This window comes from Xylaria bambusicola, assembly GCF_022495145.1.
Source record: "Xylaria bambusicola strain CBS 139988 unplaced genomic scaffold F5B22scaffold_45, whole genome shotgun sequence".
NCBI classification, from domain to species: domain Eukaryota; kingdom Fungi; phylum Ascomycota; class Sordariomycetes; order Xylariales; family Xylariaceae; genus Xylaria; species Xylaria bambusicola.
Window position 1 is genome coordinate 255,013 of NW_025953598.1, and position 18,272 is coordinate 273,284.

Below are 18,272 nucleotides of genomic sequence, written 5' to 3' on the forward strand. Positions count from 1 at the left end.
CACCCCCCGCCCCCCCCCCCCCCCCCCCCCCCCCCCCCCCCCCCCCCCCCCCCCCCTATAGAATGTCGAATGACTATGCGTTGAGTTGAACAAAATGGGACTGTATTTCAAGTATACACTGTGCTATTGATGACCTGCACCTTTATATACCAGAGCTTTCCAAAAACTTGTTGCCATTCACTTGTCTCGTGGTACAGGCTATTCATGATAGAGTTAGAACACGCATTGGCTACTTATTGTTCTGGTGACCCTTTCGTTACACTCTGAAATCAATGAAGGGATAAACCTTGACCAATCACCTAGGCGACTAGCTATTAGAAACACCAGTGTAACCAAGTTTTGTAATTGTATAGGCTAGATACAGCATCAAATGAATGACTGTTTGCCGAGTTTCTGTCCTCCCTCCTCCCTTACTTCATCTACCTCCACAGGTAAAAGTAGTCGGAAGGTCTAGCTACTACGGGAGCAGCATAAACTTTGGTTGAGTTCAGGTTTGTGACCAAGAATTTTCCAGGAAAGCCGGTAACTATCATAAGGGGGGCTGCAGAGGCTTGTGTATAGAAGACGACCTTCTCCCATTGCTGCCTTGGCTAGCTGAATGGATACACGAAAAAGGTCATTTGCTGTAATCGACTATCTAAGTAAACTTCATGTACAGACCAAGTGACTGCATGTGGGCGTGTGTTGGTTACCGAGAACACAGCAATGTTTCATCCACTAGTAACGCACAATGCTTATTTGGAGTCACCATAGACTGGGAATATTGGCGGTATGTGTGTACCACCATGTAACTCTATTATGACTATGAGAAATGTACGATCTCATCTAGAGGTTGTATGTAGTTCATATCTTCTGGTCTCGGTAGAAAGCTCCGACTCAGCAACTAGTTGCGCTTGGGTAGCTTGTGAAATTCCCGTGTTCTTGTATTGCCATGGCTGCGGATAAGATTGTGAGAAATCAGTATCCGTCATAGTGCTGGGAGGATATGTACGCGAGTTGAGGTCATGTTGCTGCTTCACGGCCTCGTGCATTTTATGAACTCTCCAAAGCAGATACGCCAGCAACGCGGCAAGCAAAACTCCACCTGCTACACCAACCCCAATACCAATTTGGGCCCCTTTGCTAAGCCCGGAGTCGTTGTTTGAAGAATTTGACACTGTGCTTGCCGTAGATGACGAGGTAGTAGTTGTTGAGACCGATGAGCTTGATAGGCTCGGCGAGGTAGATGAGGCTGTGGCTGAAGCACCGGGAAGAACTTCATATTCACTTGCAGCCGGATTCCATGTGGCAATAAGCGATGTCGGATACGGTAAGACATCGAAACGACCATCCCCAGTGTCACAACAGTTATCAATGGCGTGATCGCAACAATATGAGATATGGTCTTTCGTGACATTGTTGCAAGGAATTAAATCTGTGCCTCCAAGCTTATAGTCTACACAATAGTATTCAGGTTAGTAACTATACTAGATACACTACTAGAAGGGCGTTTGATTTGTATAATATTGGCAATTGAGACTCACTCTGGCAATATTGTGGACAGGCTGGGTCGGTCCAAGACTGGTCGGTGCATGCGCCTCGAACCACCCTTCCTTTGCCATCTTGACACAGCAAGTTGTTGTAGCAAGTATAATCGTATTGAAAAGAACAGCAAAAGCTAACATCAGCGTCGGGATTGCAAGCAGACCAGCCTTCGGCTTCTGCACCATTTGGAAAATAACACTGCGAGGAGGCGTCAACCAGTGAGAAATGTATTGTTACCCACTGGTAAACAAGGATTCCCCAAAGGAGAGCCGGAGACATTATGTGTTGTCCTTGAGAAGGGGATTTCTGGGGAATTGAAGACGAGAGAAATTGATTCAAATGTCGAAAGCTGAATATCACCTAATAGTGAAGGGGGAGTGAGATATATACACGAAACCGTGCAATGGCCTTGCAGGGCCATCATTAGTCAAGCTTGCTGCAGGAAGCATCCTCTTGCATCCAACATGATAATAGGTGGCCAATGAGAAGAGAGGACATGGAGGCAGAGCGCCAAATAGGCCTACTCTGCATAGCCTCTTCAGGGGATGTTACGATGTGTAACCCTTTGTCTGCCTTTGCCAGCCCATTTGAACTTCGTCCGGCTTACTTGGCGTTCTGAAGCCGTTCCAAAGTTCAAATGGCTAACTAACACTGTTTTTTTTTTGCCAAAAGTCTGCGGATGAAAATGGGTCCTGACTGCCATTGAAGTTGATTTTTGAGCTTCATCCAGCAGCAACTGGTTTCTCGTTTTCCTTCATCATCTTTACATCGGTGTTAAAATCGCTGCCCAGCATATAAGCATTCTGATGATGATTCGAAAACGTATCTATTATGCGACGCTTAGTATGCTGATTTGTTCGTCTAAGATATACCTACAGTACCGCATTTCCTGAGGTTATACCTACCTACTTATCTACTATGTTTCGCAGCGCTTAGATAGCCCTTAGGGCAGCGGTTACGCTTTTAGCGCTTACCTACTTACAGTAGAAACCCGAACCCGCTAAGGTGAGCTAACCAGATTGGCAACAGGGGCTGATGACGGGACTGGCTGAAGCCTGAAGGGCGACCAGGTTGAACACAATACCTAGGTACCTGCGGTGTTCTGCAGGAAGAACCCTGACTGGCGCGTGTCGTGAACATGCTTGTACCAAAGTTCAAACTTGGAAGTATTCAACCCAAAGTACCAGTACCTCGAGGATCAGGCCGACAGAAGCTACCTGTACAATCCATTTCACAAGGACCCCCACCTAACCCCAACTCTGCCCCAACCAATCAGGTAATCTTATTTAGCTCCCCCACGGCTATCCCCAGCCACCAAGCCACAGTACATATACATGCATGTACTTCGTATGCGCACCTACTCTTGGCTTCCCGTTCGCGTTTTTTCGCAACCAAGTGCGCGCCATGCCCATGAATCAATCAAGTGAGACGACTTGCCGCTGTCCACTCCTCACCTGCTGTAGTATGTGTATCGTCCCGACGAGCATCGATTAAGTATCGCCTCTGCAGATAATCAGAGTCGCCAGTCTGCTATAGGACGCCGAAGAAGCATTGTCCCCTCACCGGTAAGACCCCCATGTGGTGAATCCCCTCTTGCAATCCGGCATCGCATGGTGATAGCTCACTTGTGGCCGTGTTATGCGCCTCACTACAGCCCAATGGCAATGGGCGAGATGAATTGATATCTACCATACCCTGCTTTGATTTTATCCCAACCCGCCCAAGCCCTCCCCGCTTCCGAGCAACCGCACAGAATATCGTCACCCACGCGATCAACAAGTTCCAATCTTGTTGCTCCTGCATTGTCCCATTCGTCCCCAGGCACCCCCAATTGTCCCACTGCCACCAATTTTCTTTGCGACATCCCATTCTTGCGCTGGGCTACTTGGCGCGTACATACGTCTTCACCCTTGGTCTCCTCGGTTCATCCCAACTCTACATCCCGAGGAAGCCTATATGTTTGTTCCCGCTAGTCGTCGGGTTTTGCGCCCCAGCCTCTCTTCATTCAAACCCGTCTTAATTGCGACTATGCGCAAAGTTACGCTTGCCGTTCTGACAACAAAAACCACAGGCACGGCAAACGTTACATACCTACCGAAGAGGGGTCTACATTTAGATTGTACCTACCTTTACCGACTTACCGCATCGGCAGCTTCAGACGGCACTGGTAGCCATGCTGTAAAGCCAGATGGGGAACAATACCAGTCTGCCCAAGGCGGAGGAGGGTTATGAAACGAACAACCACACCCTCGAACAAGAGCAAGACGAACCTCAACACCATCATCTTCCTAGCGACGACTTAACCTTCTCGAGCCAAATCAATAGCTCCATCGGCCCCGCTTTCCTCCCGCCGCAACGTCGCAATAAGGTCGAGTACTCGAGCTCACCTGCTTCGCGTCTACACAGCTCTCAAGCTCCAACGCCCATTCCAAAACGCAAAATGTCCAACTCGTCTCCATACCAGTCTTCGCCTGCTTTCAATTCATCAGGAGATCTTGCTGCCGAATCTGGCCAACACGAGAATTTCACACATCTATCAAAGAAGAAGAGGAAGAACAAGAAGCGACGAAGCTCAAATTCCCAACCATCCGATGAAAATTCACAAAATATAGCTCAGCAGCCGTCAACCGACCTCGGCTTTCAAGAAGAGCATGACCACTCCGAGATAATTGAGGATACCAATATGATAGACGCCGATATCTCTGCTAGCGCCCAGGCGCGGAGTCAGCACAAGAAAGCAAGAAAAGAGAGTAAGCGCGCAGCAAGGCTGGCGAAACAGCAGGCTGAAGCCACCTCTACTGTGGAGCCTGACCAACAAGAGGAGAGCCGTTTTCGGGATCTCTGGCTATCTCAAGAAGCTGATATTGCTGCGAAACGCGAACAGGAAGAGGAGGGAGATGAAGCCCACATAAGAGAGATCGCCAAGACTAACGGAACTATTGATCTCGTTGAGCCCGCTGAGCCTCAAGATACCGTGTTGAGAAAGCGCAAGAGGAATTCTCAGATTCAAACCGAGCATGAGTCACATCAAGCTTCCAAGAAGAAGCGCAAGAAGTCCTATTCTAAGACGGCAGACATAGCAGTAGAAAATAACGAATACCCTCAGAATGATACTGTTGAGCGACTGGAACCATCTCCTGACGGTGAGATCCACTTTGATGACCTGGCTGAGCAACTCTACTCTCGGCGTAAGAGAAGACAGCATCACGAGCCTATAGAGATCGAGTCGAAACCAGCCGCTGAAGCCCAGCCACAGTTTGAAGAACCCATCGAAGATATGGATACCTATCCCCGAATCGAGAGCGATTTAGTTGAAGCTGCAATAGTTCACAATACGGCTGACAGCGCGGTCGACAGCGAACTAGAGGAAGTGTACCGCGACGATGACATAGACGAAGACTATAGGGATGGAAATGCCGACAGTCACGCCGAAACCACTGCGGAAACACTAAATACACATCACGGGATCACTACACGCAGACACAACGCTTTTCTCGGGGCTTCTCAGGAGCCAAGCAATACTGTTCGCAGTGCAGAGTTCGTTACTGGTGTTTTGCAAGGCGAACTACCTGATCATCAACAAGGGAATGGGACAGTTCTGAACGGAAGGGTTGCGCCGAGTGATAATCGTGCTTTAATTTATGATATTGAAGTACCGTCCTCACTGCCACTCCCGACTGGTACTGGCGACTCTGGCACAAAAGGGTCTAAGCGCCGTGCAAGCATTAAGACTAGTACTGGACGGAAGCGTGTCGTGAAGCCAGACTTTTTCAGCCGCCTGGTAGAAGAAGACATTGGCGATGACACTGACTCTCAATCGCCTTCTACTGCCGCAAGGTCACGCAAGATTGATAAAGGCAAAGGCAAACAGATAGCTGCTTCGGAGGACGAGGGACAAGCCGGCCCGTCTAGTGTCAACGGGAAGTCTAGGCCGCCTAAGATCTCAAGCATGCTCACTGATGGACCGTATTCCGATGCCGATGGTATTGCTGTGACGCCATCAAACAACAGCGTTATTCGTTTGCGATGGCCTAAGTCTCCGGCCACGTTGTCTGGAGCCTTCACTGACTTCGAAATCCGCAATCTTAGCCAAGCTATTGAGCGATTTAGGGATGACCATGGGATGACTCAGCACCAAGTCAATGAATTAATCCATGGCAATCCGAAAGAACCCAGGGCGGGTGATTTATGGGAGAATATCACAGCAACCTGCCCTGGCCGAAGTCGACAGAAGGTTATCAATCAAACTCGACGTAAATTCCACAACTTTGTGGCACGTGGGACATGGACCGCAGAGCAAGAGCAAGAACTCAGGGAAATGTATGAACAGTACGGAAACAAATACGCTCAGATAGGTCACTTCATCAATCGTCATCCTGAGGATGTCCGGGACCGTATTAGAAACTATATCATCTGTGGAGATAAGCTGAAAAAGGACCAATGGAGTCAGGAGGAATCCGACAGGCTTGTGGCTATCGTTGAACAAGCTATTGAAGAGATACGTAAACAGCGGGCTCGGCGAGGTATGGACGATAGTCGGCCAGTTGAGGAAGATATCAATTGGCAATTAGTGAGTCAAGGCATGGACAGAACGCGTAGTCGCATTCAATGTATAGCCAAATGGAAGGCTATCAAACCTCAACTCGCAGGTGGCGGCTTAGATGGAGAGGCTATGCCCATCGATCAAATCATACAGCAAGCTCGCGAAACAGCCACTACCATGTCTTACCGCAATCGCTCTCTCATTATCAAGGAAATCCTCAAATCCGGCGCTAATGCGGATAGCCGCATTCCATGGCTCAGGCTGCGCAATGAGTTAGGCGGTCAATGGACTAGGCCCCCTCTCATGGTGGTCTGGTTTCGGCTACGGAGAACTCTGCCTAATTGGCAGAGCCTGAATGTGAAGGAGACGTGCACGCTCCTCATGCAAAAATTTCAACATACTCATAAGCTCGAGTATTCTAATGGGGAGGAGAATGCCCTTGATTTCGATATTGAGTATCGTGAGATTGAGTATAGAATTAGGAAGGGCCGGAAAACCAATCTAACGCCTAAAAGTGCGGCGTTCATAAGCAACGCCAGTGGCGACGAGGATAATGAGGCGGCAGAAGACGTGGAAGAGGGTATGGTTGGTGACCAGCTTGACGCATCCAACGATGAGGGAGCCGAACAATCCGAGACCAAGGCATCACGTGAAAATCGCCATAGTAGCGTTGATCTGAGTGTTGGCGTCAAGGAGCGAGAAGTGGCAGACTCCGAACCCGAAACTCAGACTCGAAGCCGCCCCCGCCGGCGCCGTGGTCAATCAGGAGGTCGTCGATTCAAGTTACAAGATTTCCAACAAGATGATATCGATGACCAGAGCAGCGACACAAATGCCAGCCAGGTTTCAAGTATTCTTGCTCGTTGATCAATATGCTGCCCCCTGCTAGGAGTTTACAGGCGTCTGGATGTTTGTTACGATTAGCTTAATGTTGCTTTTATGTGTTGAAAAAAACAGACTGCACTATCCCTACGTGTCTACGGTTTTGAGAGATGGAGATGCGATGCCCACGATAGGGCAGTACCTCCACGCTGGATAGGTCGGTAAGCCGCACATTTCATCCCCTAAGCGAGAGAAGAGTTACCATGTACGATCGCTCTAGGCAAAACGTATCATGTCACAAATACATTGTTGGGGTGACACGTTGGTTCATCGGACTAGGCTGATGTTGTCTTACACTATAACCACTATGATGGTAGTCGAAGCTACCTGCGTCCTTTACCCTGTATATTTGTTGGCTTCCATTGCTATATATGTTTGTCATGAGATTATATCCAATGCACAGCTTGGACATGAAGCCCAAAAGACCGTCTGAATACCGTGATTCGATATTGTCAGTGTCAATAATGTGACCGTATCATCCTCGATCTCCGCCCATCATGGGTGTCTCCGTGGATTGGTTTGTTTCTTCTAAACTCGTGTATACAAAATGTTTATATTGGCCGTGAATCGGGTTAATAAAGTTGAAGAGTAGATGAAGCAAATAAAGGAAACTAACTCATTACCTCTACAGTACATTCATCTCAGCACTCTTCATTACCTAAGCTACAATCCTTCTTTTGATACATGACCCGGTAATTTCTATTTACTACCGTACACTGACTAGGTACCAACATCTTGGGTTGCTTATAAATGCAACAACGAAGTTTTTCGGCAAAATCTTTACAATACTTACATGTACGCAGCTCATTGCGATCTCGCCTCACCTTAGGGTCGGTAGTGCGGTGGGAAGCCCGGAGCCGCCAACTCCTTCCGGTAAGAGCTCCCGCGTTCGCGCAGCGCTACCGTATCAGCAACAACCTATTAGGAGGCATTGTATGTTGAAGATTGCCAGTTCTACATACTTTATATGGGGGATATTTCCCCGGAGAAAAGACTGACTTTGCATGCGTCAGTACCTCCTCACCCTTTTTTCCCTTTTTTACTGTTACGTACGATGCACTAAGGATGTGCCGAGGTACGATTTTGCGTAGGAGGTGTAATCGATGCAACTTTCGGCCTCGGTACAGGCCTTTTGCGATTATCTTTGAGAGCTAGCTAGTAATAGTCTGACGACGCACCTGGGTTACGTGATTCGCATTCATGCCTTTCATTATAAATCAATCGCATGACTGCTTCCCTCGGACTGTAAATGTAGGCATGTAGATAGGGTTGTTACGTGTGCATCCCTGCGACGCTAGCTCCGATGCGGGCCGTCTTGGTTTACCGTTTCGAAATAGATGGCCGAATGACACGATTTTCTTTGAGCTTGGGTGGATTGCGTTTTTTCCCTCTGAGCGCGAGTCGTCCATGACGTATATATAGCGTGGTGGTCCTCGTTTTTTTTGTATGATGCTACCTCATGATTTCGTTAGAACTTTGACAAGTTATCTATCTATACCCAGACCTATTCAATCTCTTTTCTTTTACCCTTGAACTGTAAGGAGCTTTCTTATAACCTCCGTAGTTTCGGAAAATTGAGTTCACATTGCTGATTTCTGCCTCGTACATACAGAGCAAATTAGAGAAAATCAATATGGCTCGCGAAAACAAGAAATTCGTCCTCGCTCAGCGACCCAAGACGCACGTCGTCCCCGGCGAGACCTTCAGACTCGAGAAGGAGCCTGCTCCTACGGCTGACGAACTCAAGGATGGCCAAGTCCTTTTGGAGGTCTTGTATTTGTCCCTCGACCCTGCCATGCGGGGATGGTTAAACGGTGTGTGACAGTTGCGCCTTTTTTACGAAATCTATTGTTTCACTAGGGTTGAAAAGCTAGTAGATGAAAGTGATAGGCTTTTTGCCAATTCGAGGATGGAATTGTCGAATTGAGAATGTTAGCTAACTCTTTCATCTTGAATATCAGATACCCGGTCGTACTTACCGCCTGTTCAAATCGGCGAGACTATGCGCGGCGGTACTCTTTCCCGCGTGGTTGCCAGCAAGAGTCCCAAGGCCAAGGAAGGCGAGATCGTCAACGCTAGTATCGGCTGGACCGAGTACAAGATCGTGAGCGATAAGGAGTTTGAGAAGCTTGAGATTCCTGAGGGCGGCCAGATCACCGATCTCCTCGGTGTTTTAGGTACGTGCATTCGTTTAGTTCGTCATCTCACTTCATGCGCTGCTGCTTTCGTGGGGAGGACGGGGACAATACTGAGGCACGCTTTGCACGCTTACACCTTTGAGGGTTCATGTGATTCGCAATGCCGATTGCATAGCATAACTAGCATGATGAGGGCACTAATTGGTATCTTTCACAGGACTGACTGGCTTGACTGCTTATTTCGGTCTTGACAAGATCGGAAAACCGAAGGCTGGTGAAACTGTCGTCGTATCGGGCGCTGCGGGTGCTACAGGTTCTGTTGTCGGACAGATTGCGAAACTGCGCGGATGCAGAGTCGTCGGAATCGCCGGCTCAGACGACAAGTGCGTATGGTTGAAAGAGGAGCTGGGCTTTGACGCGGCGCTAAACTACAAGAGCGAGAACTTCAAAAAGGAGTTTGCGGAGGCGACGCCTGACTACGTCGACGTCTACTGGGACAACGTAGGCGGCGAGATCCTCGAGATAGCTCTCGGCCGCGCCCAGAAGCACTCGCGCTTTGTCATGTGTGGTGCCATCTCGGGATACAACGAGTCTGGAAAGGAGACGAAGGGCATTCGGAACCTCTTCCACGTGATAGCCCAGCGCATTCACATGGAAGGTTTCATCGTCTTCGACTTTTTGGGCGAATTCCCGCGCGCCCGCAAGGAGATCGGCGAGTGGCTGGCCGAGGGCAAGCTCAAGCGCAAGGAAACCATCGTCAAGGGCGGCATCGAGAAGGCGGAATATGCCATCAAGGACCTGTTTGAGGGCAAGAACACGGGCAAGCTGCTTCTCGAGGTCAAGTCACCGAACGAGGTACGTGGTGCGAGGCTGTAAACAATTTGCGTGCTTTGTCTTTGGTGTTTGTGGTTGGCGTTGCGCTGGACATGGAGAGCACGTGTAGTTGGCTAACTGTCTTATAGAAGTAAGCGAAGATTATGAAGATTATGAAGTTTTTAGGAATGAGAATCTAATACTAAATAACATGACTGTCTTAGACCATATGAACCCCCGACCCTTGTTAATAGAGTGTATGGAGGGTGCCTGATGCCCGTGATGTCTTCTAGTATCCTCCAACGAAGGTATACCCAGAGTGACTGACGCCAAGCACAAGCAGGGGTAAATCAAGTTACTGTAATTTCTTCAAGAATACCTACCCACGTTACCTAGGTATCTCGACGTACGCGGGGTAAGCATATCTACAGACGACCTGCTTCTCGCGGATAAGCTTCTTTTCATCTCGTGGCCGACGTTGTGTCAATAAGGATCACCTCATTTGCCGTCCTTCGCGTTGCTTTATGCGCACTTATGCAGGAACGCGAATAATAGATAATTATCTGAAGCCAATGACGATGCGATTCTCAGCCAGCCGAGCCAGCATCGCTGTTTGGCGCCGTTGATCCCTGCTGATTGATACCGAAGTACCGTATGTAGGTGACACCACCGCCGGTGAGTTACATACAGTAGGTTAGGTACTTACTTCAGTAGGAACCTAGCGTAGGTACTATGTAGGCGTCCTAGCGCTCACAACATACCACCGCTACATGCCCGCTACACACCCGCTACATCCCATGGGGAAATGACATCGGAGGCCATGAGAGCAAACGACAACGCTTTAGAATGTTGTTCCAGAAGACATGCTATCTCTATCTACATCCTGCCTGAGGGAGAGGGATAACAATACCTATGCAAGATCGGGAACTGGAGCAGAGCCTTCTTTGTGTTACTTCGTAGGTCAGTGAGTATAATATTGACCAGAAGGCGAACCGCAGATCGCGTGGGGTACGGGACTCAATATTGCCGAATGCAACGTTAAGCCAGGTGCTTTCTTTCTCTTGCATCTTCCCACTTGGTCCTGGCAGATCCTGGCTATCACGCCGACAACTTCCCCAACTTTGCAGAATCACAATGCAGACACACAACGATGGTGTAGAGGCGTCCGCCAGGAACGGAAGGTTCATCGACTCGGAAATGCACGCGACACGGCCCATGACAGGCACAACCCTCGGTGCCCTCGGGGCGAAAGAAGGCAAGACAGCGTCAACTCTGTTCCCTACCTACTTCGTACCCCAGGCCACCGTCCTCGATGGGACGACATGACTTCACTGCTGCAGCTTATCACGATCGACAGGGCCTCATCGTCCACACTAGACCATTTACCTACGCCAGTGCTACTTAACTGCATGGATGTCCAGCAAGCAAGCAACTCTTTATACTGACACTGCACTCGCTACTACACGACATAGGTACGGTAGTCTTCTCGTCTCGTACAGTACGTGGCCATCGGCAGTTTACAGTACTGTATATAGTGCGTGCCATTCTCGTCTCAGTACGCGTCTCCACTAGATCGAGACATCCCGCAAGCCGGAATGCGTCTGTTGTAACCATGGTTATCGCTGTGGACGATTAGACCCTCTATATAATAGGGTCGTATATCTGCCGGCTGCTGCTATCGTGGCCCATCGCTCGTTCTTTTCATCCATCTGCCGATTGGATGCCCTCATCATGTACCTGTTTCATTCTCGGTTCACTTCACTCTTACTGGTCACGCCAGCCATTCTGAAGGCTGGTGCCGCTGAGTTCGACCCTCTTCAGTATGTCGATCAGCTGATCGGAACCCGGAATGGAGGTAATGTGTTCGCGGGTGCGACCCTACCCTACGGGCTGGCAAAAGCCGTTGCCGACACCAACTCCGGAAGTAACCAAGGCGGCTTCACCCTCGACGGCACTCCGATCCTTGGTTTCTCGGCCCTGCACGACTCCGGGACGGGCGGTGAACCGTCCCTTGGAAACTTTCCCTTGTTCCCTTATGCCGCTTGCCCAGGCGACGACATTAACTTATGTGTCTACTCCAAGAGGACTCGCATAGCTTATGGGGCCTTCAACCGGGATTCCGTGGTGGCACGCCCCGGTTTCTTCTCTGTTACCCTGAACACGGGAATTAAGGCAGAGATGACAACCTCTCAGCGCACTGCCCTATTCCGTTTCACTTTTCCAACAGCCACAAATGGTGCTCACCCTCTTCTTCTACAAGATTTGAGTGACCTTCACAATTCTCGCCAGGATAACGCTAGCATATCTGTTGATCCTGAAACTGGAAGGATCAAGGGACAGGCACTCTTCGTGTCTAGTTTTGCCCAGGGACAGTACCTCTCCTATTTCTGCACTGATTTTTCCGGATCAGAGATTCTCGACAACGGGATTTTTGTGGATAGTCGGGCGAGTACGGATGTCAAGAACTGTATGCTACCCCTGAATTTGCTCTCTTCCTATTCTGGACACTCGCGGAGCCCTTAATTGCCTATTAGGGCCCCAAGCATGTCCTAGGAGTACACATGCCGCCCGAAACCTGTTCCCTATTCAAGTAAAAGTGTAACTACTAACTCCAGCGAACGGTAGTGACAATCTCGCGGTCCATAAATGGGTTTCCTCTGCCGGGGGGCGCCTTTGTGAGATTCGCCTCCCCCGCAGCCCCTGTCATTGCACGGGTAGGCCTGAGCTTCATTAGCTCGGACCAGGCTTGCGCCAACGCGGAGGCAGAAATCCCAAGTTTTGACTTCGACGCAATTGAAACTGCTGCCACTAATGCTTGGCGGGAGAAGCTTAGTCCGATTGTTGTCTCGACTGGCGGTGGGGTTGACCCAAAGCAGGTCACGAATCTTTATAGCGGGATTTATAGAACTATGGTGAACCCACAGAACTACACGGGGGAAAACCCTCATTGGGAAACTGGGGAGCCATACTTCGATTCATTCTATTGGTAAGTTGCCGTCACGGTAATATGCTCTGAAGAGTATCGCTCACATGAAATGGAATAGCCTGTGGGATAGTTTCCGGTCCCAGATCCCTTTCTTGACAATCCTTGACCCTTCTACAGTTGAGCAAATGATTCGTTCCTTGATCGACACTTACAGACATGAAGGCTGGTTGCCTGACTGCCATATGAGCTTATCAAAAGGCTACACACAGGTAAGAAAATCTTCAATTAGTCGTTGATCCTTACATGCTGAAATTCCTAGGGCGGATCCAATGCCGATGTCATCCTAGCCGACGGCTATCTGAAGGGCCTAGCTGGCGGCATTGATGTGAGTAGTAAGCCCTATCTCATGTGAGGTGGTAACTTACCCTAGATAGTGGGATGTCGGATACGAGGCAGTGGTGAAAGATGCAGAGGTTGAACCTTTTGACTGGTGTTGCCACGGCCGAGGTGGCATTGACAGCTGGAAATCCCTTGGCTACATTCCAGTTCAAGACTTCGACTATAAGGGATTTGGCACTTTAACACGCAGTCTTTCTCGAACGCTGGAATACAGCTATAATGACTTTACCATCGCACAGATGGCCAAAGCAATGAACAAGACCACCGACGCGGAGAAGTACCTCGACTCGAGCGACAACTGGCGAAACTTGTATAAAGAGAATCAAACATCAAATTTATTTTCGGGTGCCGATACTGGCTTTGTTGGCTTCTTTCAAGTGAGTGATTCTCGAAGTCGTCCTATTTCGGCGATCTTGACAGCCTATTTGCGTCCAGAGCATTACCTCCGAAGCTATGTTCAAGTCTTGGAACCCCACCAAGCTCTTGAATCCTTCGTCTGTTAGACTACTATTAGCAGCCACTAACCATATTGACAGCCAAAATATCTAAACAGAACTTGGGGCTTTCAAAACCCATTGAAGTGCAGTAATATTGACAACACTGGCTCCGTCTGTTCACTACAGAACACAGGAGCTGAGACTTTTGAGAGTAGTATTTGGGAATATGGCTTTTACGTACCTCACGACCAAGCCTCACTTGTCACCCTCTACGGCGGTCCAAGCAATTTTGTCAAACGGCTAGACTACCTCCATGACACTAACATTACCTATATCGGAAACGAGCCTGCTTTCTTGACCGTATTCCAATATCACTATGCTGGACGGCCGGCTTTGTCCGCTAAGCGCAGCCATTTTTATATTCCCAGGTTCTTCGATACAACCCCCCAGGGACTTCCTGGAAATGATGATAGCGGCGCAATGGGATCTTTTGTTGCTTTCTCCATGATCGGGCTGTTTCCGAATCCCGGACAAGACGTCTATCTCATCACCCCTCCATTCTTCGAGAGCGTTAATATCACGAGCCCTGTAACAGGCAAGACCGCAACCGTTCGGGCGGTCAACTTCGACCCGACGTACCAGGCGATTTATATCCAGAGCGCTACTCTCAACGGCGAACCGTACACGAAGAATTGGATTGATCACAGCTTCTTCACTGAAGGTAAGGAGCTTGTACTGACACTTGGCAAAAACGAGAGCTCGTGGGGCACCGCTGTGAAGGACCTACCCCCGAGTGTGGGCGAGTATGTCGGCTTTAACGGTACGACTTCAAAAACGCTACCGCATAGCTTACGATACCCAACCGATTTTGGACGGACCGGACTAGGGTTTTGACAGTGAGAGAATAAATATTATGAAGGTAACGGGTCTTGTAAATGTTAAGAGGCATCGTTAAAGATATATAATGACGTTCATACGCTTAACAGCAATCAATTGGGCTGTTTTCTATTCGCCTAGACATCTTATTCGAGTTACTTATGTGGTAGTGATGGGAAAGATTTCTTTCCTGTAATAGACCACCTGTCAATCCTAATTACCTACCTCAGGCCTGTGTAGCCTGTGATGCTGTTGCTTCCCCCCAGAAACTTTAATCACAGCATGTCCTCCATCATAGACTATACTATAACGTACCGGGTTATATGTTGGCCCCTACATTACACCTGTGTGTAGTTTACAATTGAAGTGTTGCTTGAAGTCTCATGCTGGAATGTAACGATCTCGCAGGTGAGAATCCAATATATGGGGGGTTACCAAGGACGCTTGTTGTTGCGCAAGGGGCCCTAATTGACTAATAGCTATAGGGTAATACAGAGTTTTAGTTAGATAGCACGCTTGTTGACAGAAGTTCCTCTGGGAGTATTGACATTCTTTAATGATCCCGAACGTTTTTGGCGCTTGCGGCATTGCTACCCTTGGCGTGACAAGGGTTTCTTGCAGTCTAGAGACGTTATTAGTCGCGAGACTGGCATATCCGATATGCTCAGATCCAACGAACGGTGCCAGCGAGGAAGCGATCGGTTTTTTTTTTCTAAGTAAGGGTGTCGTACCGTACCGTACCGTACCGGGCTTAAGTAAGTATAGAAGTCAGAATGTATATCCCCGCGCCGCAGCTGTACATGGATGTATTGGAACGCCACCATGATCGCCCTCACTTGTCGTGCAACTTGTATTAACCACCTATTTATATCCCCCCTCCCCTCCCCCTCCTCCAATACCTGTCTTAAGCCAAAGATGATGCGCTAGGTAGGCACCGTTTTTTTCTTCGCCTGTACATTCCTCATCCGTGCTGTTCGAGTCTGCACGTGTATCTAGATCTGGCAGGTTTGACGCACAATACGTGACATACTATGTAGCCCAGGCAGTATAAAGCCATGTATACTCAGGTATCGAGATAGTCTATACTATACACAGCAGATCGTCTTCCGCATATACCCGTGGTTGCGGTAGCGAACCCAGGCATCATTGGTAGCATATGGTGGTGCAGGTAGCCCATGTAGACGTAGCTACGTAGCGTGACATCCATCTGAGCTTTATCTATCGTCTAATTGTACATGTCGCGGCCACCCCCACGGTCAATGCTGTAGCGTTGGAAGCCGGCGTGCTCACCGGTGCGGGTACCTCTGTTGGAATTGGTATGGTATTGATGCGTGGCAGAGCACAGCACAGCACAGCGCAGCATGGCACCACGGTACCCCAGGACGCACGTATCAGGATCTATATGAACTGTATGTATGTGTGTGCTACTTCGATATACGCATACCGTGGTGTGCCGGTATACCTAGGTGTGCGATCCTCATGGGCGAGACGTCAGCCAACCAGCCCCTGCAGCCCACCCCTCGTCTGGACCTAGATTCCTTCGGTCTTGATCCGGTCCTAGTACCTAGATCTGATGAACATTTCATCCGGGCAGGAACTTACCGCCTCGACTATCCTCTGTTTCTACCAATAGAGACAGCCCTTGGGCAGGAGCATGAAAAAAGCCTTGGCCGCCAGGGACTGCCTGGCCCCAGCCATGTGGATAAGGTGGCATACAGCCAGCCGTACGCTTGCCGGTTGAGCCAAATATCACTAATCATGTAATAAGTACGGGCTTATTGACGTTACTCTTTCCGACAGATCGTCGTCGGATTCAGGGACGAGATAGGTAAGTGAATCGCGGTAACGAATGATCAGACTTGCATATGCCAGCTTTGTATGTTAGAAAGGTGGGTATTGTATGCCGTCCAGTTCACATGCATATGCGGCTCACCGTATGCCCTCCTCACCGTCGACGCTGCAGGGAAATGATCGTATCGAATGTTGCGGTGAGTTAACTTGAATCTCTATGTGCACAGCCGCAAATTCAGTCTGCGGGCTGATAACTCAAGATGAGTATCTGATTTTCCGGATAGCCGTTGAAATGTCTTGCGCGCTCATTGTCAACTAGGCACGTGTGATGCCTAGTTCGCTTCATTTTCAATGCATTTGGCTAATCGCATCTCGAATGAGTGCCATGGCAGGAAATAAATTCATGTTCTGTTGATTCAGGATATATCTATAATCCCACTTGATACCAGCAGGGATCTATACGTGACCTGCGATTGGCTACCTTGTCATTATTCTTTCACATACCTATTATACGCCGTATAGACTGGCCAACTTTGCAGTATCATCTTTGCCATTTGATGTTACTAGGCAGTCGGTACGCGTATAAATCTCCTCTCTATGCCGTATCATCCACCGATAGAAATGTGGACGCACTCTATCGGCGCCACTACCAGCACTAGAACATTCCTTGGCCCATCTTCAGTGCCTACTACTGGTATAAGTGAGGAGTGGCGCGAAACCGGTCAGAAGTTTGTTCGTTGCTCTTTGCTCCATGGTGTGATACGCAAACGTTTACATCAACCGATGGCCCCCGCGTCTTCATAGCAGCCGGCCATTGTGTCATACTGTATATAGTCTCTTACTTAGGCTGCATCTGAACCATTCATCAGACTTGCGATGCTTCGAGCCAATGAGTGCCAGCAGCTTGTCTCGGCTTCCTCAGCTTACGGCAGATCTGACAGGACGCTAATGCCACATGTACCAGGCCCCGACAACACCGTTAAGCTCACATTCCCCCACATCCTCTACCTCACCGTCTACCTGGTAAGTAGCCGGGTTGGCACATACTAAGCATGTATATAATAACTGGTGTCTCACTGCATGCCAGACGAATTTGGAGAAGAATGGCATACTTCGTAGTTAGCACAGTGTGCCCTGTTCCATCAACGTTACATCAGAGAGGAAAGGCCCATTGGAAGTATGATTAGGTACCGGGGCGAGGGGGTAACTGTGTCCCCCTGTGAGATAATGCGCGAGATAGATACAACGTGCGCACGTCTGATTCGGTAGCGGGGTTCGCAATCGATTCATGCGATTATGTAACCTCGAGATCGAGATGCGAATGACCGAGTTGGGGACTGTAGAGATGCCCAATCTGCCCGGCAATACCCGTGTTGTGTATCTGCATGTTCACATTGTCTTATGTCAAGCACGGGACAATGAAAATGTCTCAATGGGCTTTCGGGATGTCTGATCACCTTGGCGTGCTGCTCGCAAGGTTGAGCTGCGAGCCTGACGAGGGAAACCGTTTCGACATAATGTGGCCTGCTCCAGAGTGTCAAACGCGTTAGCTCCAGTCATTTGTCGCATGGGGCCTTGATATATATATATAAATTATCACGTTTTATATTACGCGAAAGACCACCCCTGTCGGCTCCAGCCATCCAAGTGGACTCGATTTTGATACGCGGAGAAGAGAGATGTGGCATGCTCGCTTCATGAGCAACCCTGCACGAGCTCCCCCAGGTCCCGGGACGACGAATCTCTCGTCGCCGCAAGCTTGAACCTGCAGCTGTTCGGTCCACCCAAAGACTGATGAAATGACGGTCCGGGTTGGGATTGATCAAAGGCAAAGGTTATAGAAATCACCCATCCCGCACAATGCCGACAGCCTGCAGCTGAGGGATGTTACCTACGCCACTCCCCGGATTTAGCCGTCGGAAATAATCCTGGGTGGCGTATTA

The 18,272-nt window shown here is 49.2% G+C and overlaps 4 protein-coding genes across 4 annotated transcripts; 3 read left to right on the top strand and 1 right to left on the bottom strand.

The window, feature by feature from the left end:
• Positions 1-513: 513 nt before the first annotated feature.
• F5B22DRAFT_384810 (uncharacterized protein) lies at positions 514-1,996 on the bottom strand. The gene is made up of 3 exons (XM_047971318.1): positions 1,524-1,996; positions 730-1,435; positions 514-667 (listed from the first exon to the last, which is right to left on the bottom strand). Exons 1-2 carry the CDS (start codon positions 1,801-1,803, stop codon positions 822-824), a joined length of 894 nt encoding a protein of 297 aa, XP_047827767.1. The 5' UTR covers positions 1,804-1,996; the 3' UTR covers positions 514-667; positions 730-821.
• Positions 1,997-3,095: 1,099 nt separating this feature from the next.
• On the top strand, positions 3,096-7,390 carry F5B22DRAFT_619666 (uncharacterized protein). Its single transcript, XM_047975788.1, has one exon. It carries the CDS (start codon positions 3,713-3,715, stop codon positions 6,932-6,934), a length of 3,222 nt encoding a protein of 1,073 aa, XP_047827768.1. The 5' UTR covers positions 3,096-3,712; the 3' UTR covers positions 6,935-7,390.
• Positions 7,391-7,920: 530 nt separating this feature from the next.
• Positions 7,921-10,378, top strand: F5B22DRAFT_619671 (uncharacterized protein). Its single transcript, XM_047975789.1, has 5 exons — positions 7,921-8,485; positions 8,562-8,763; positions 8,911-9,126; positions 9,305-10,033; positions 10,275-10,378. The coding sequence occupies exons 2-4, from the start codon at positions 8,583-8,585 to the stop codon at positions 9,961-9,963; spliced, it is 1,056 nt and encodes a 351-aa protein (XP_047827769.1). The 5' UTR covers positions 7,921-8,485; positions 8,562-8,582; the 3' UTR covers positions 9,964-10,033; positions 10,275-10,378.
• Positions 10,379-11,343: 965 nt separating this feature from the next.
• On the top strand, positions 11,344-14,825 carry F5B22DRAFT_384846 (family 92 glycosyl hydrolase). Its single transcript, XM_047971319.1, has 7 exons — positions 11,344-11,372; positions 11,436-12,367; positions 12,526-12,886; positions 12,945-13,095; positions 13,146-13,211; positions 13,261-13,602; positions 13,762-14,825. The coding sequence occupies exons 2-7, from the start codon at positions 11,632-11,634 to the stop codon at positions 14,554-14,556; spliced, it is 2,451 nt and encodes an 816-aa protein (XP_047827770.1). The 5' UTR covers positions 11,344-11,372; positions 11,436-11,631; the 3' UTR covers positions 14,557-14,825.
• The last annotated feature ends 3,447 nt before the right edge of the window (positions 14,826-18,272 follow it).

Excerpts from the sequence above, each read along its gene's own strand:
- F5B22DRAFT_384810 (XM_047971318.1), bottom strand. The coding sequence starts at position 1,803 with ATGTCTCCGGCTCTCCTTTGGGGAATCCTTGTTTACCAGTGGGTAACA. Across the intron at positions 1,436-1,523 it reads CTGTCCACAATATTGCCAGA|ACTATAAGCTTGGAGGCACA; the intron begins GTGAGTCTCAAT and ends ACTATTGTGTAG.
- F5B22DRAFT_619666 (XM_047975788.1), top strand. The coding sequence starts at position 3,713 with ATGGGGAACAATACCAGTCTGCCCAAGGCGGAGGAGGGTTATGAAACG.
- F5B22DRAFT_619671 (XM_047975789.1), top strand. The coding sequence starts at position 8,583 with ATGGCTCGCGAAAACAAGAAATTCGTCCTCGCTCAGCGACCCAAGACG. Across the intron at positions 8,764-8,910 it reads CATGCGGGGATGGTTAAACG|ATACCCGGTCGTACTTACCG; the intron begins GTGTGTGACAGT and ends CTTGAATATCAG. Across the intron at positions 9,127-9,304 it reads CGATCTCCTCGGTGTTTTAG|GACTGACTGGCTTGACTGCT; the intron begins GTACGTGCATTC and ends TATCTTTCACAG.
- F5B22DRAFT_384846 (XM_047971319.1), top strand. The coding sequence starts at position 11,632 with ATGTACCTGTTTCATTCTCGGTTCACTTCACTCTTACTGGTCACGCCA. Across the intron at positions 12,887-12,944 it reads TACTTCGATTCATTCTATTG|CCTGTGGGATAGTTTCCGGT; the intron begins GTAAGTTGCCGT and ends GAAATGGAATAG. Across the intron at positions 13,212-13,260 it reads GCCTAGCTGGCGGCATTGAT|TGGGATGTCGGATACGAGGC; the intron begins GTGAGTAGTAAG and ends TACCCTAGATAG.